This window comes from Rhincodon typus, chromosome 25 (assembly GCF_021869965.1).
Source record: "Rhincodon typus isolate 14 chromosome 25, sRhiTyp1.1, whole genome shotgun sequence".
NCBI lineage: Eukaryota > Metazoa > Chordata > Chondrichthyes > Orectolobiformes > Rhincodontidae > Rhincodon > Rhincodon typus.
In genome coordinates this window covers 56,691-74,013 of record NC_063356.1, presented here as the reverse complement: position 1 = coordinate 74,013, position 17,323 = coordinate 56,691, and the positions used below count along the sequence as shown (strand labels likewise).

The 17,323-nt window shown below is 43.5% G+C and overlaps 1 protein-coding gene across 8 annotated transcripts in view; it reads right to left on the bottom strand.

Moving 5' to 3' along the window:
• The window catches only part of strip1 (striatin interacting protein 1), a 220,487-nt gene that overhangs the window by 151,709 nt on the left and 51,455 nt on the right, over positions 1-17,323 (bottom strand). For all 8 annotated transcript variants that reach the window (XR_007264746.1, XR_007264745.1, XR_007264743.1 and 5 more), the window contains exons 6-9: positions 13,761-13,829; positions 7,071-7,177; positions 4,982-5,109; positions 3,938-4,120 (exon numbers count right to left, since the gene is read on the bottom strand). Coding sequence is in view for 2 of the 8 variants with exons in the window: in XM_048611980.1 (XP_048467937.1) it covers positions 3,938-4,120; positions 4,982-5,109; positions 7,071-7,177; positions 13,761-13,829 (487 nt within the window). In the remaining 6 variants the exon portion in view is untranslated. The remainder of the gene's footprint in view (positions 1-3,937; positions 4,121-4,981; positions 5,110-7,070; positions 7,178-13,760; positions 13,830-17,323) is intronic.

The following is a 17,323-nucleotide window of genomic DNA, read 5'->3' as shown; positions in this document are numbered from 1 at the left end:
TGCAGTTCCTACTATCTCTGTCTACAGAGTCAGTTTGGGTTGAGGTCAGGAACAAGAAAGGTGCAGTCACTTTGTTGGGGGTTTTTTACAGACCCCCTATTAGTTGCAGAGAAGCGGAGGAGTGGATTGGGAGGCAGATACTGAAAAGGTGCAGAAGTCACAGGGTTGTAGTCATGGGTGACTTCAACTTTCCAAATATTGATTGGAAACTTTTTAGTTGTAATAGTTTCGATGGAGCGGATTTTGTCCAGTGCGTTCAGGAAGGATTCCTGACACAGTATGTAGATAGGCCAACATGAGGAGAGGCCACTTTGGATTTGGTGCTTGGCAATGAACCGGGCCAAGTGTTAGACCTGTCGGTAGGAGAGCATTTTCGCGGTAGCGATCATTACACTGTTACTTTTACAATAGTCATGGAAAAGGATAAGTACATACAGCAGGGTAAGGTTTATAATTGGGGAAGGGTAATTACAATTCTGTTAGGCAAGAACTGGGTAACATAAAATGGGAACAAATGTTGTCAGGGAAGAGCACTATTGAAATGTGGAGATTGTTTAAGGAATGCATACTGTATGTGCTTGATATGTTTGTCCCTGGCAGGCAGGGAAGATGCAGTCGAGTGAGGGAGCCTTGGTTCTCAAGTGAGGTCGAACAACTGGTTAAAAGGAAGAAGGATGCTTATGTAAAGTTTAGGGAACAGGTAACGGAAAAGGCTCTGGAGGGATACAAGTTATCCAAGAAGGAGCTGAAGAAAGGGCCTAGGAGAGCTGTAAGGGGGTATGAGAAAACCTTGGCAGACAGGATCAAGGAAAACTCCAAGGCTTTTTTACACGTACGTGAGGAATAAGAGAATTACCAGAGAAAGGATAGGGCCAATCAAGGATTGTAAAGGGAATTTGTGCACGGAGCCTAAAGAGATAGGAGAGGTCCTTAATGAATACTTTTCTTCAGTATTCACAACTGAGAGGGACCTAGTTGTAGAGGAGGACAGTGTGAAACAGGCTGGTACGCTAGAGCAGATCGTTGTTAGTAAAGATGATGTGCTGGGAATTTTGAGGAAGTTGAAGATAGATAAGTCCCCTGGGCCTGATGGGATTTATCCAAGGATTCTATGGGAAGTGAGGGAAGAGATCGCAGGGCCTTTGACGATGATCTTTTCGTCCTCACTGTCCATGGGTACAGTGCCGGAAGATTGGAGAGGCGCAAACGTCATTCCCTGGTGAGAAAAAGGGAATAGGGATAACTCCGGAAATTACAGGCCAGTTAGTCTTACGTCAGTGGTGGGCAAATTATTGGAAGGGGCTCTGAGAGATAGGATTTATGATCACCTGGAAAGGCACAGATTGATTTGTGACAGTCAGCATGGATTTGTGAGGGGTAGATCATGCATCACAAAACCTTATTGAATTCTTTGAAGAGGTGACCAAACACGTGGATGAAGGTAGAGCAGTGGATGTGATATACGTGGATTGAAATAAGGCGTTTGATAAGGTTCCCCATGGTAGGCTCATGCAGAAGGTAAGGAGGCATGGGACAGGGGGAAATGTGGCAGATTGGAATTCAGAATTGGCTGACCCTTCGAAGACAAAGGGTGGTAGTTGACAGAAAATATTCAACATGGTGCTCAGTTATGAGTGGTGTAGCACAAAGATCTGTTCTGGGTGCTCTTCTATTTGTGATTTTTGTAAATGATTTGGATGAAGGAGTGGAAGGGTGGATTAGTACGTTCGCGGACGATATGAAGGTGGGTCACGTTGTGGACAGTGCAGAGGGCTGTTCTAGGTTACAAAGGGACATTGACAGGATGCAGAGCTGGGCTGAGAAGTGGCAGATGGAGTTTAACCCTGAAAAGTGTGAGGTGATTCATTTTGGAAGGACAAACTTGAAAGCAGAATACAGGGTTAACGGAAAGATGCTTGGCAGTGTGGAGGAGCAGAGGGATCTTGGGATTCATGTCCACAGTTCCCTGAAAGCTGCCACCCAGGTGGATAGAGTTGTTAAGAAGGCGTACGGTGTGTTAGCTTTCATTAATAGAGGGATTGAGTTCAAGAGCCGTGAAGTTATGCTCGAGCTATACAAAAGCCTGGTTTGGCCACATCTGGAGTATTGTGTCCAGTTCTGGTCGCCTCATTAAAGGAAAGATGTGGAAGCGTTGGAAAAGGTGCAGAGGAGATTTACCAGGATGTTGCCTGGTATGGAGGGAAGGTCTTATGAGGAAAGGTTGAGAGAGCTAGGGCTTTTCTCTTTAGAACGACTAAGGAGGAGAGGTGACTTTGTAGGTATACAAAATGACCAGAGGTTTGGATCGAGTGGACAGCAAGAGACTTTTTCCTAGGGTGGAGGTAGCTATTACGAGGGGGCATAGTTTTAAAGTGAGTGGAGGTAAATATAGGGGAGACGGTAGAGGTAGGTTCTTTACTCAGAGTGTGGTAGAGGCATGGAATCCATTGCCGGAGAGGGTAGTGGAGTCGGCCTCATTAGGGGCATTTAAGTGACTATTAGATAGGCATATGGATGATAGTATAAAAGGTAGGGGTGGAGGTTAGATAGACCTTAGGTTTACGGTAAAAGTTCGGCACAACATCGTGAGCCGAAGGGCCTGTACTGTGCTGCACTGTTCTATGTTCTATGAAGTGTAGAGAAGGGAGTGAAATAGGAAGGAATCACACATGCACAGATAGGTCTGCTGCCTGCTCCCACAAATGCAAACCTGCCCCAGTTCAAGTTGAGCCCAGGCACAGTTAAAGCAGATTGCGCAGGAGCTTAAGCGGGGCTCTGTCAGCAGAGGAACAAGTACAGGACGGAGAAGGCACAGACCACTCAGCAGCTCCTCCCTGACAGGCAATGGCCCCTGAAGCTTGTACGAGCTTAGGCCACAGCAAACATCCAGGCCTCCAGAGCCAGAGCCAATTTCCAGTTTCCTCCCTTAGCTTCAGCAACCTCAGTGTGCAAGGGTCACAATGGAGACCATGTCAAGGCTATAGCCCTAACATACCTGGTTGCCACTGAAATCCTGAGGCTGCTTGGCAACGTGACCCGGAACAAGAATACAACCAGCATTACTTCCTGCCACCTAGAGGTTGGCAACTACAACCATAAGGAGCGCAACAAGGCACTAGGATAATTCAGCATAGCCCAAGGTGGCATCCTACCCAATATCCAAGCCAGTGCTACCAAAGAAAACCAGTCTTCCCAAAAAGGAGAGCGAGGAGATTGGACAAGCTCGAGCAGCAATACAGGAGAGACATCTGAAATTAAAGGTGCAGCTCCTTACGAATTCTGTCTCCTGCCCCTGTTCTCCCCTAAACAAAATACAGGGGACAGACCTTCCTTGACTAATTTTTTGCCTTTGGCATTAAGTTTTCAGGGGCTTTTTGTTAAGGTTTCTATGGTAAATTTTCACCTGCCCCCATGCATTTTAAATCCTGCAAGACAAGTATACAAAGGAAAAGGAGTAAATGGTTGCGATGATTGAAAAAGATGAGGTGGCTCAAATACAGTATAAATGTTGATATGGTCTGGTTAGGCAAAACGGCCCGTTTCTGTGCCAGTAATCCTACGTGACCCTTTTGTAATTTACTTCATCAACCTCCATCATCCATTCATGTTCAAAGGAGCCAAGACACAATCGAGAACACCATGAATGCAAGAAAAGACAAATTAGAACATTTCCTAAATGCCAAGAGATTAGAAACTGTGCAGGAGAAACGAAATTGAATGTCTCAAGAAAATTTTTTTTCTGATAGTCACATCAGATACAAATGAAAAGACAAGAATTTTGCCTGTGCTGGTGCTTTACTGCAACAAAACAATTTAGTTACGTATCAGCTAATTAAAGTGCAAATTTAAGAGTTGAGCTAAAACTAGTGCAAATATCTGTGCAATCACAACATCAGTACTAATGGTACCTGATTTGGTCAATGCATGTCACTCTCACCTTGTGCTCTCTACGAGCCCGTTTCTGCTGCTGCTCTATTAGGTCAGAGGCAGATGCTGGTGGTGAGGCAGCTCTCATGTTACGGATCACTTTAATGCTGTCTTCGGGGAGTGGTGGAAGACCAAGTGCCTCACGTTTCTTAACTTTAAGAACCTGCAAGTCTTCAAAGCCTCCTAGCGACAGCTATTAAGGAGACAAGTATAGCACTGAATTAAGGTTCTAAAAAGGATGAACTATTATCATAACCGTAAAATGCTAACACAAACTTGTGTTAACATTCACTGATTTTGGAATTTTAATGTGGAGGTGCTGGTGTTGGACTGGGGTGGACAAAGTCACAAATTACTATGACACCAGGCTGTAGTTCAACAGATTTATTTGAAATCACAATCATCTTGCCATTATCTCTTTGCCTATATATTCTGTGCCTGTGCGCTTCCCTTCACCTGATGAAGGAGCAACACTCCGAAAGCTTGTGAGTTCAAATAAACCTGTTGGACTACAACCTGATGTTGTGAGACTTCTGACTTTGGAATTTTAAGCATGGAGAAAGGGAACACTTCACATACAACTGAGATAGTAAAGTGTTTGGTGTATTTTAATAACCTATGAATATTGACCCAAGTACTCGTTCAATAATCACTGGCAATTTGAAACCTTACTGAAGTGGTCATTCTTCATGCGTTTGCCAAAATAGGATGCTCAAGTTTCCAGGACAATACAAATGCCTCCAGTCCAGCACCCATCTGCTTGTCAGGTCAATGACAATCGATAGATAATAAAACAGGAACAAGAATCACAATAATATTGCACTGCAGCTCTGCGTCCATTACCAATATTATTGCCCTTGCTGGTTGAGGAAATGAATTCAAAGCAAATGTGGATAAAAATAAGTGCACATTTCTGACTTTATGCAATAGATTTTCCATCTAAACCACTGCTAAGGTTGCCAGTTTTTTCTTTGCAAACGTGAAGCACAAACAAACTTCTTTAAATGACAAGTACTAGTGATAAAAACAAACCTCCTATTTCATTAAAACTCACCAACACAGTTTTCCAAAGCAATAAGAGAACCTTCTTCATGGGGAAATGGGGAGCATGGCCACTGCAGAATTTGGTCACCATCCCAAACAGCATAACTGAAAATGGTTCATTGTTGTACAGGGATACACCTTGGAGAAAGAAAAAGGCAAAGCTATGGCTTTGTATAAAGGCAAATCTAAAACAAACACAATGCTGGAGAAACTCAATTGGTCTGGCAGCATCTGTGGAGAGAGAAACAGAGTTAACATTTTGAGTCCAGTATGACTCTTTATCAGAACTTTGAAGGGACTTTGTGGTCAGTTTTCACATGATCCATGACAAATGTACACCTTTCATTAGGCTGCTTTCCAGAAATCCAGACTTCAATGAGCTATAATTTCCTCCAACTAAACACTGGTTGCACATCATTTTTTATGACTTTGACTCGCAATATACGTACAATATGTCATGATTCCATTCTCAACACAGCCTCAGGCAGAACCAGATCTTTTGCAACTTTGACACTCTGTTCATACAAGAAACTTCTGATTACACCTACCTATATTGTCTCCAACATAAATATCACCTTCAAAACACTTCCCTCACAATACTGCCCCTACTCCACCTCTACAGGGGGCCAACCAGTGGAATATAAGTACATAAATAACTAAAACATTTTGCAACATGTTGAAGACTAATCAAACGTTAGTCTTGTTCATGAAGACCTAAGCACAAAAAAAACTCATGTAGATGTTAGAAAGCTTCAATATTTATTCTTAGAACAAAGCTGAGAATCTAGAGTAAAATTATGAAGTAAGGTTCATAAATATGACTCCTATCCCTGAGGTTATGACTCTGAGGAGTGACTCATCTGAGATGTACAAGAGAGAGAGAAATTATACTTTCTCGGGAGGGAACAAGTGGCCATAATCTTAAAATTAGTGGCAGACCATTCAAGAGTGAAATCAGACAGCACTTTTCCACAAAGGATATTGGAAGTCAAATTATTTTCCCTCAAAAGCCTGTTAACACTGGGGATTGTGTGAATTTTCAAGGCAGAAAGACATCATTTATTAGACAAATGGTATTAATGGATATACATCTAGGACAATTAAAATAAATTTCACAGACTCAGATGTTTATTTCTGTTCCTGTATTCTATCCCTGCATTACTTCCATCCAACAGCGACTGAAACTCTCATGATGGGCCTCGTCTCACTTAGTGTTTATTCAGCCTGAAGGGAGTGACAGCATATTTGTATAAAAGACATGAATCCTCAATCCTGATCCAAAAGGGGATTCTCTTATTCCACCCATTAGTTATTCTGTTTGTCAAAGCAATGGAGGACAGTCTAACTGAATTGTCAATGCAAAATACTCAAGACTTGGGGACCAAATACTCCACTGTGCTCAAAATGTCTACACAGACTCCAATTCATAACTCTGCATAATTTTCAGCATTTTCATTTTTTTCTGCATATTTTTGTGTATTTGCAAACAATCTTCTTGAAATTACACAAACTGATGCTTGTACTTAATAAGCATTCACAAGAATTTATGCAAATCTAAAACTAGGGCCATAAATGTAAGGTAGTCGCAAATAAATCAAATGAAAGATTCAGGAGAATTTTGTTTACCCAGAGTGATGAGAACACAGAACTCACCAGCACAAGGAATAATTGAAGCAAATTTAGTGCATTCATTTAAGGGAAGCTGGAATACACTGATTGCATTAGGGTAAGTATGATGGGAGAGGCTTCATGTAAAACACACACAGGCAATAACCATCCAGGATAAATGACCTACTCCTGTACTGTAAATTCTATGTCAATTATGAATTATTCAGGCTTGCTAACAATAGCACACATTAAGTAAATCCCAGAAGGGGTTTGCCCTATGAAGAGAAGGGAGGGAAAAACAGAGTGAGTAAGGGGAAATGTCATGTTAAATATTTCTCTCCCCTCATAGCTTGGAATATTTTATTGCGCTCAAAATGGAATTGATAACACATGGAAGCAAATAACTAGGAATATGAAATATCATACATCAAAAACAATTCACTTGTGTTTCCTTTTATTAGCAATAAATCTGACAGAACATATTGTCACACCTAGGTCTGTTCTGAAGGTCTCCCTCATTGCCCTCCACTCCAGATTATCCTCTTCTGTTTCCTGACGGATTGTCTCCACCATCAGGTACATTATGTTCAGTAGCACTCTGAGAAACAGGAATTTACAGTTAATAAAGGAATACCATGAATATATTAGACACGAGTTGACTAATACAGGGCTCATGATGCAGAGCAGGGTAAATACACTGACTCAACACTGGTAAACAGCAAGCAATATTAGTGCATTTATTGAATTTACAGCATAGCAAAAAGCCCTTTAGCCTATTCTTCATCAGTCAATAACAAGCCCTTAAGTGGGATTATTCCAATCCCATTTTCTAGCACTTGGCCCATAGCCTTGACTGCCTTAGCACTGCAAGTGCACATCTAAATACTAAATACTGAAAATAATTGTGAAAAGATCAATTGGTTTTCATCTTAAACTGTGATAACTTTGCCGCACAATTGTAGACATGAGCTCCTCACTCTTGGAGCTAGATTCCACAAATACAGAATCACAGGTATTTTATGGGAAGGGGAAACCATTTGTCCCATCGTGCCTGCACCAGCTCTTCAAATAAGCATCATTAACTTGTGCCAATCACTTGTTTTGCCCCCAATATCCCTGAACGTTCTTTTTATCCAAATAATTGTCCAATGCCCCCTTGACTGCCTGCAATAAACCTGCCTTCACCCTTCTAGGCTGTGCATTCCAAAAGCTATATACTCGCTGAGTAAAAAAGCTTTTTCACATCATCTACTGCTTCTTTTGCAAATCACTAAATCTATGCCCTCTCATTCTTGTTCTTTTTACAAGTGAGAACCATTTCTCCTTATCCACTCTAACCAGCTTGCTCACATATTTGAAAACCTGTATCAAATTTTCTTTTAACCAACTTCTCTCCAAGGAGAGCAGTCCTATGTTCTTTAATCTATGCACATAACTGAAATTTCTCATGTTGAAATTATTCTTGCAAATTACAACTGCAATAATGAGAATTATTTTCCAATCTTCACCATACGCAAGTGAGGTGCCAGACGAGTGGAGGAATGCAAATGTGGTTCTTTTGTTTAAAAAGGATACAAAGGAAATGCCAAATAATTATAGACCAGTAATTCTTACTTCATTGGTGAGCAAATTCTTAGAATCAACCCCAAAAGATTGGATAAACTGTCACTTAGAAAGGCATGGACTAGTCACGAATAGTCAGCATGGCTTTATTAAGGGAAGGTCATGCCCTACAAATTTGAATTCTTTGATGAAGTGACAAGGAGGATCGATGAGGGTAGCTCAGTAAATGCTGTCAAATGCCTTACTAAAATTCATGCAGACAAGATTCCCACATGGCAGACTGGTCAAAATAGTAAAAGCCCATGGGATACAGTGTAATGTGTTGAATTGGATCCAAAGTTGGCTTAGTAACAGAAAACGAAAAGCAACAGTCGATGACTCCTCTTGCGAAGGGAAAGCTATTTCAAGTGGTGTTCTGCAGGGCTCGGTGTTGAGACTCCTTCGTTTGTTTGAATGTGGGGGGTCACAATTGGGAAATTTGCACATGACACAAAAATTGTCTATGTCATGGATTCTGTACAGGATAGTTGTAAGCTCCAAAATGATACAGATGGCTTGGCGGAGTGGACAGTGAGTGAAAAAACTTCATGAAGACCGGTATCACATCATTAAGTCACCCTTTATTTACATTTCCATAGTACATGACACTGACCCAGTCAGCTCAGAGCCAAAGCCCCTGGAGTGAACAGAACCCCTGACACTCCTGTTTATATCTATCAGCCAGGACTCTCTGATTCAACCAAGTTAACAGCCCCAATCAGGGAACTCATTCTATAAGGTCAACCTGGCTGACCTCATTCCAATCACTACATTGCTCCCCCTAAGTCCTGGACATAAGCCCATTCTTCTCCCCTCAGCTTCGCCAAGTTTTCACACCAGGTCCAGTCCTCAGATTCTGCCTTGGATACTGGCAGCACGTACAGGACCATAGCCCGCTTCTTGCCCCCAGAGCGTCTCGGAAGAAATGTCTCTTCTTCTTCAGGCGGCAATGGTGTCGAGGCTGTGACATCTGCTGCGTCCATCTCGTCCTCAGAGGTTTCTTCAATGCTAGGTGGAGGGGGAGAACTCACGGGTTCTGACAACCTTACTGGATGTTCGGAGGGGCCGGGTATGTTTTGCTCCTGCCCCATTTGCGAGGTTGCAGCTTTCATGTAGTACATGTGCTTGATCAGGGCTACCTCTCCTACCCAAACTGTGTATGTCACAAGACCTGACCTCGTGTTGACCATGCCTCTTACCCACGCAGGGCCATTCCCGTGGTTTTGATGCCAAACTTCGTCCTCTGTCTCTCTCACTTAGAGGAGTCTTGTATCCAGCCTTGGCGTTCCTGATGCTGTGTCACTCTCCCCCCGCCACTCCGTCAGGTTTGGGAAGATTAGGTTCAACCTGGTGCAGAGTCTTCTTCCCATTAGCAACTCTGCTGCAGCTGTCCCTGTAGTTGTGTGAGGGGTGGTCCTAAAATCAGCAGGAACTGGGACAGTTTGATATCAAGTGAAGCTGTAGGCTGTTTCTTTAAGCCTGCCTTCAAAGTTTGGACTGCTCTTTCCGCCAGACCATTGAACAATGATTGGTATGGACCTGTCCTTACAGGCCGACTGCTATTCGACTTTAGGAAATGCTCAAATTCCCTGCTGGTAAACGTTCACCTGCTGCCTGTCCCAGTACCTCCAGGAGTCTGTGCATTGCAAAAGATGTTTCTCTTTGCTGGGCCACCTGGATACCATATGGGGAGGCACTGGACGTCAGCACCACGTGTTGCTTGTGATCATAATGTGCCAACACCTTAGATAGCTGCTTCTTCACTTCCCTAGATAAATGGTGACCTGGGTATACCTTGCAAAATGGTCTCCATTGTCTGCTGGAAAACATCACAGGCTAATGATACCCCACAAGGCAGTCTCATATATTGTTAGAAATTTTTATGGGCATTAATTGCAGCATACCTCTGGGAATCCTCATCTAGTTTCAATTGCAGGTATCCTTGGCTCATGTCTAGCTTCATGAAGGACAGAGCCTTCGCCAGTTTTGCATACAAGTCCTCTATGCGAGGAATTGGGTATTCATCCAGCTGCGAAAAGCCTTTTACCATTTGTTTAAAATCCCCACAAACATAACCAACACGTCGGACTTCAAAACCGGTATGAGTGATGCCACCCATTCCGTAAACTGTACAGGTTTGATGATTTATTTGCTTTCCAGCCTTGGCACCTTTGATAGTCTCCAGACCTTCCTGAAAAGCTCCGGGTTTTTAATTAGGACTTCACTGAGGCAGCCGTCTTCTAATCAAAAAACGTTGAGTCAATCAAGTTGAATCTTTCTCAACCGATTTCTCCCCTCCAAGCTTGGGCCCTAGTCTTTTACTATGATCAGTGGTAACTATGAATCAGCTGTTTCTCATAAGAGACCAGAACTGAAGTTGTACCTTTAATCTGTAGGGATCCTCCAGTATATGTTCTCAGTCTAGCCGACATCTTACACAAACTTAAGGATTGGAGTCCAGAGTGAATTTTGGTAAAGACTGGTTCTGCAATCACTGATAAAGCAGTGTCGGTATCAACCTTCAAATTGAACCAGGTGACCATTTAACCACACATTTATTTTGATTTGGATGTTGCTAAGCAATTTAACTGTTTCAAACCAGCTGTGGATGGACTTTCCAGGGTGTGCACTGTCCCAGATACTGTTATGAGATCTCTTAATCAATTCAGGCCTAGCGAGAGTCTTTTGCTGTCTCCGGTCTGCACACCACCAGCAACTACAATGGCCTGCCCATCCAGGTCTTCGAGAAAATTTTAACCATTTGGCTGAGGCTTGGTTTTGTTTTGGGGTTTTGCTGTGGCCTGATCTAGAGTCCCTCTGTTCAGGATATTTCCTGAGCGAGGCTATGCAATTGCCTTCTCTCAAGTAGTGTTGCCCCATGCTCAGTCGGCCTGGCAAGGGTGTCTACTTCCATCAGAATACCCCCTGATGAAGCTTTCTTGTGACAATTTCCTCCTCTACCATCATGGCCTGGGTAGCATCTTCTCCTTTGGAAAAGAGAGATACCAATTATTCATTTAACACCTAGCTGCACCCTCTGCCTCCAACTGTAAAACACTCTTTTTGGTCTCAATCAGTCCCAGTCCACCTTTTATCACTCTTATCATTTACCACGCCTATCAAAGACTTTATGTTAGCTGCCAGTATTTTCTCACCTGGACCATCTCCGATATCTCTCTCTCTTTCCTGGACCTCGCTGTTTCCATCTCTGGCAACCACCTGGAAACCGATATCCATTTCAAGCCTACCGACTCCCACAGCTACCTAGAATACACCTCCTCTCACCCACCTTCCTGCAAAAATGCCGTCCCCTATTCCCAATTCCTTCGCGTCTGCCGCATCTGCTCCCGAGATGAGGCATTCCACTCCCAGACATCCTCTATTTTCAAGGTCCGCAACTTCCCCTCCAGTGGTCGAAAACGCACTCGACCGTGTCTCTCGCATTTCCCGCAACTCATCCTTCACACCCCCTCCCTGCAATAACAACCAAAACAGAATCCCCCTCATCCTCACGTACCACCAACCTCCAGATCCAACGCATCATCCTCCGGCACTTCCGCCGTCTGCAATCTGACCCCACTACCAAAGACATTTTTCCCTCCCCACCCCTATGTGCCTTCCGGAGGGACCACTCTCTCCGTGACTCCCTTGTCCGCTCCACACTCCCCACCACCCCCGGCACCTTTCCCTGCAACCACAGGAAGTGCTACACCTGCCCCGACACTTCCCCCACCCTCACCCCCATCCCAGGCCCCAAGAAGACCTTCCACATCAAACAGATGTTCACCTGCACATCTGCTAATGTGGTATACTGTATCTGCTGTTCCTGATGTGGCCTCCTCTACATCGTGGAAACCAAGCAAAGGCTTTGGGATCGCTTTGTGGCACACCTACGCTCGGTTTGCAACAAACGACTGCACCTCCCTGTCGCAAACCATTTCAATTCCCCCTCCCACTCCTTGGACGACATGTCCATCCTGAGCCTCCTCCAGTGCCACAACGATGCCACCCGAAGGTTGCAGGAACAGCATCTCATATTTCGCTTGGAAACCCTGCAGCCTAATGGTATCAATGTGGACTTCACAAGCTTCAAAATCTAACCCCCTCCGACCACATCCCAAAACCAGCCCAGCTCATCCCTGTCTCCCTAACCTGTCCGTCCTTCCTCCCACCTCAAGTCCCACCCCCCCCCCCTCCCTACCAGCCTTACCCGCTTCCCTGTCCTGTCTGTCCTCCCTGGACTGACCTATCCCCACCCTAACTCCCCACCTACACTCACCTCCATCCCCGCCTCTATGACCTGTCTGTCTCCTCTCCACCTATGTTCTCCTTTATCCATCCTCCATCCGCCTTCCCCTCTCGCCCTATTTATTTCAGAATCCCCTTCCCCTCCCCTATTTCTGAAGAAGGGTCCAGACCCGAAACGTCAGCTTTCCTGCTCCTCTGATGCTGCTTGGCCTGCTGTGTTCATCCAGCTCTACATCTTGTTACCTCATTGAAGGTAGCTGTTTTTTCCAAACAACCTCTCATTCCAGTCAATCCTGACCAGTTCTGTTTTTGCTCCACTGAAGTCTGCTCTCTGCTAATTGATTTTTCTTATTCTGGGTAATTGTATGTCATTCTCCACCATTAACCTGAGCCCTACAATGCAATGATCACCATCTCCTGAATGCTCCCCACTGATACTAATTCAATTAGCGCGATTCAGTTTCAAGAACCAGGTCCACAGTGCATCTTTTCTCAGGGTGGAGAATATCTGAAATTCACTGCAGGAAAGATGACAACATTTAATAAGTATTTAGATGTTCACTTGAAATTTCAGAGCACACAAGGCTTTGGGCCAAACACTGAAAAACTGGACTATAATAACAAAGTTGGCTATAACTTGAACACTTTAGATGATTCAAAAGAAATGTCTGCAGATCACTATAGTATGAGCCTCGAGTGGATCCCACCATTTATGCTGTGATCTCCTCAGAGTACATTCTGAACATCATGCTCACTTCACGTCATCAAGAAATAAGGAAGACATTGAGCACTCAATCTACTGCATTAAAAACAAGAACAAAACTATGGAAATTTTATGATGTGTGTGTTGGGGAAATAGGTATAGGATTATTTTCCAAAGATATATGTAAGATGGCCAAGGGTCAGTTAGCTAAGTTGACTGGATGGCTGGCTTTCAATGCAGAATGGTGCCAACAGCATGGGTTAATTCCCACGTCAGCTTCTCAACCTCATCCCTCGCCTGAAGCACGGTGACCCTCAAGTTAAACTTTCTCTAGTGGTCTCTCTAATGAAAGATCAGCCTATGCTCTGCCAAGACTGATGACTTTGCCTACAAGCTGGAAAAACAAGCCCAAAAAATTCCCTCAAATTAAATCATGACAAAAGAAGAGATGCAGTTCAGGTCAATAAAAGGTACTTTCAAAACCAATCGCAAGGACTTTGCATAAGGCAAAAACCTTGCAAACATTGAAGAAATTATGACATGCCACAATGAAAGAGTTGACGGGCAAATTAACAAAATGCATTCAGTAAAGTTCTCTGCCCATCTTCCTTATTTTGTTGTGACCTACCTTAGGTCTGTACTGTCAGCCAAAGAGATTGCTGGCTTTCTCACTGCATTACTACATGCTGCACTGTTGCTGGAAGATAATATCAAGTGGTCAATAATGTGAACTCAACAGACTTAAACAATCGTTACTTTCAATATTAAGTGAAAATTGAATCATTTAGTAAATCTAAAACAATTAACCAGATGTTTCAGTTATCTTAATGTTTCAACAATGTACTTGGAATGATCATCAATAGGAGAAAAATATTGAGCAAACTATTAGGATTGAAGGCAGACAAGTCTCTAGGGCCTGATGGCCTACATCCTACCGTCTTAAAGGAAATGGTAGCAGAGATAGTGGATCCATTTGTTAGAATCATACAGCACGGAAACAGACCCCTTGGTCCAAATCGTTCATGTCGACCAGGCTTCCCAAACTGAACTAGTCCCAAATGCCTGCATTTGGCCCATATCCCTCTAAACCTTTCCTATCCAGGTATCTTGTAATATTCCAAAATTTCTTGGATGCAGAAAAGATTCCAGTGGATTGGAAAAATACTAACACAACAGACTTATTTAAAAAGAGAGGGAGCCAGAAAATAAGAAACTACAGACAAGTTTATTTAACATGTTGGGAAATTGGAAAAATCCGTTATTAAGGAAGTAATTATTAAAGACATTTGGAGAACCAGCAAGGTTTTATGATCCATAAATCCTGTTTGACTAATTTGCCAGAGGTTTTCAAAGATGAAACAATGTGGATAATGGGGATCCACTAGATGTAGTATATCTGGCCTTCAAGAGGCATTTATAAGGTGCTGTACAAAAGGTTAACACACAAGGTAAGATCAGATGGGGTCAGGGATAATTTATTAGCTTGGATAGAGTATTGGCTAAACTAATGAAAACGGACAGTCAGGATAAATGGATCTTTGGCAAGATGTGGGGTGCCATAGGGTTAAGTCTTTGGTAGCCAACTATTCACAATCTCTGTCAGTGACTTGGATGTGGTGATAGAAAGTACTATAGCCACTAAGATAGGTGGGAAAGAAAGTTATAGAGTCATAGAATAATACAGCATGGAAATAGGCCCTTCAGTCCAAACTGTTCCATGCTGACCATGGTGCCCACTCAGCTCGTTTCAATTGCCTGAATTTGGTCCATATCCCTCCAAATCCTCCCCGTTCAATGTACCTATCCAAATGTTTTTTTAAACTGTTGCTATTGTACCTGCCTCAATCACTTTCTCTGGCAGCCCATTCCATATACACATTACTCTGCATGAAAAAGCTGCCCCTCAGGTCCATTTTAAATCTTCCCCCTCTCACCTTAAACCTATGTCCTCTCGTTTTCAATTTCCCATCACTGGGAAAAAGATTATATGCATTCATGCTTTCTATGTCCCTCGTGATTTTATACACCTCAATAAGGTCACCCCTCAATCTCCTACATTGCAAGGAAAAAAGTCCTATACTGGCCAATCTCACCCTGTAACTCAGGCCTACTAGTCCTGGCAACATCCTCATAAATCTTCTTTGCACACTTTCCAGTTTAACTATGTCTTTCCTATAACAGGGTGATCAAAACTGTACACAATACTCCAAGTGCAGCCTGACCAAAGACTTATACAACTGTAACAATAACGTCCCAACTCCTATACCCAATGCATCGACCGATGAAGGCGAGCACGCCAAATGCCTTCACCAGTCTACCTGCGACACCACTTTCAACAAACTATGTACTTGTACTCCTAGGTCACTCTGTTCCACAACATTCCTCAGGAGCTACCATTTACTGTATAAGCCCTACCTTGGTTTGACTTTCCAAAGTGCAAAACCTCACACTTATCTGCATTGAATCGCATTTGCCAATCCTCAGCCCACTTCCCGACCTGATCAAGATCCCTCTGTAATTTTTGATAACCTTCTTCTCTATTAACTATACCTCCTAATTTTGTATCATCCGCAAACTTACTAATCATGCCTTGAACATTCACATCCGGATCATTTATATAAATAACAAATAACAAAGGTCCCAGCAACAACCCCAGCGGCACACCACTAGTCTCAGGTCTCCAGACCGAGAAACAGCCTTCGACCATCACCCTTTGCTTCCTACCATTTTGCCAATTTTGAATCCAAATAGCTAGCTCTCACTGGATCCCATGCGACCTAACCTTCACGACTAGCCTGTCGTGTGGGACCTTGTCAAAGGCCTTACTAAAGTCCATACGGACAACATCCACTGCCCTATCCTCATCTATCCTCTTGGTTACTTCTCCGGCAAACTCTAAGAGATTTGTCAGATGTGACTTCCCATGCACAAATCTATGATGACTACCCCTAATCAGATCCATCTCATACCCTCTTTTTGCTCTTCTGATTTTCCTCTTAAGGGTGCTCCTACACTTTTTATAGTCATCTAGGGATTCACGAGCCTGAAAGCTTAAACCCAGTGTATGCTTTTTCTTTTCACTGACCAGAGCCTCAATATCCCTCGTCAACCAGAGATCCCTAAACCTGCCAGCTTTTCCCTTCACCCTAACAGGGACATACTGTCCCTGGACTCTTGATGTCACACTTTGAACAGCCTTCCATTCGCCAGTCATTCCTTTTCCTTCAAACAGACTTTGCCTTCAAATAAACTCACCTAATCAACTGCTGCTAGATCCCGCCTAGTGGCCCCAAAACTGGCCCTGCTCCAATTTAGCACCTTAACGTGTGGACTTGTCTAATCTTTCTCTATACCTACATTAAAATAAAGACAGTCATGGTCACTGGACCCAAAGCGTTCTCCAACCAGCACTTCAGTCACTTGCCCAACCTCTTTTCCGAGGAGGAGGTCCAGTGCAGCACCCTCCCGAATAGGGCCCTCTATATATTGATTTAGGAACCTTTCTTGGACATATTTGACAAATTCCACCCTATCTGGGCCTTTTACAATCTGGGTGACCCGTCAATACAGGAGGAATTAAAATCTTCAACTAATACTACCCTGTTATTCCTACAAGTATCTACAATCTCTCTACACATCTACTCCTCTAGTACCCGCTGGCTATTTGAGGGTCTATTATACAGTCCCAACAGACTGACCATCCCCTTCTTGTTTCTGAATTCTAACCATACAGCCTCATTTGAAGACCCCTTAAGAATATCCCCTCTAAGCATTGTTGTTATGTTTTCCTTCAGTAAAAGGGGAACTCCCACTCCTCGCTTACTTGTACTTCTGTCACACCTGCAGTTTCTGTATCCAGGAACATTGAGCCGACAACGTATGTGACAATGGATGAATGGACACCACCGAACAGAGGCCAAACAGGAATGTTCCATCCCAGCGGGGGAGCACATCAGCGGTCAAGGACATTCGGCCTCAGAACTTCAAGTAAACGTCCCACGCACACAGTCACATTCTCTCTCTCGCTCACACACACACACACACATTCTCTCTCTCGCTCACACACACACACACATATTCTCTCTCTCGCTCACACACACACACACATATTCTCTCTCTCGCTCACACACACACACACATTCTCTCTCTCGCTCACACACACACACACATTCTCTCTCTCGCTCACACACA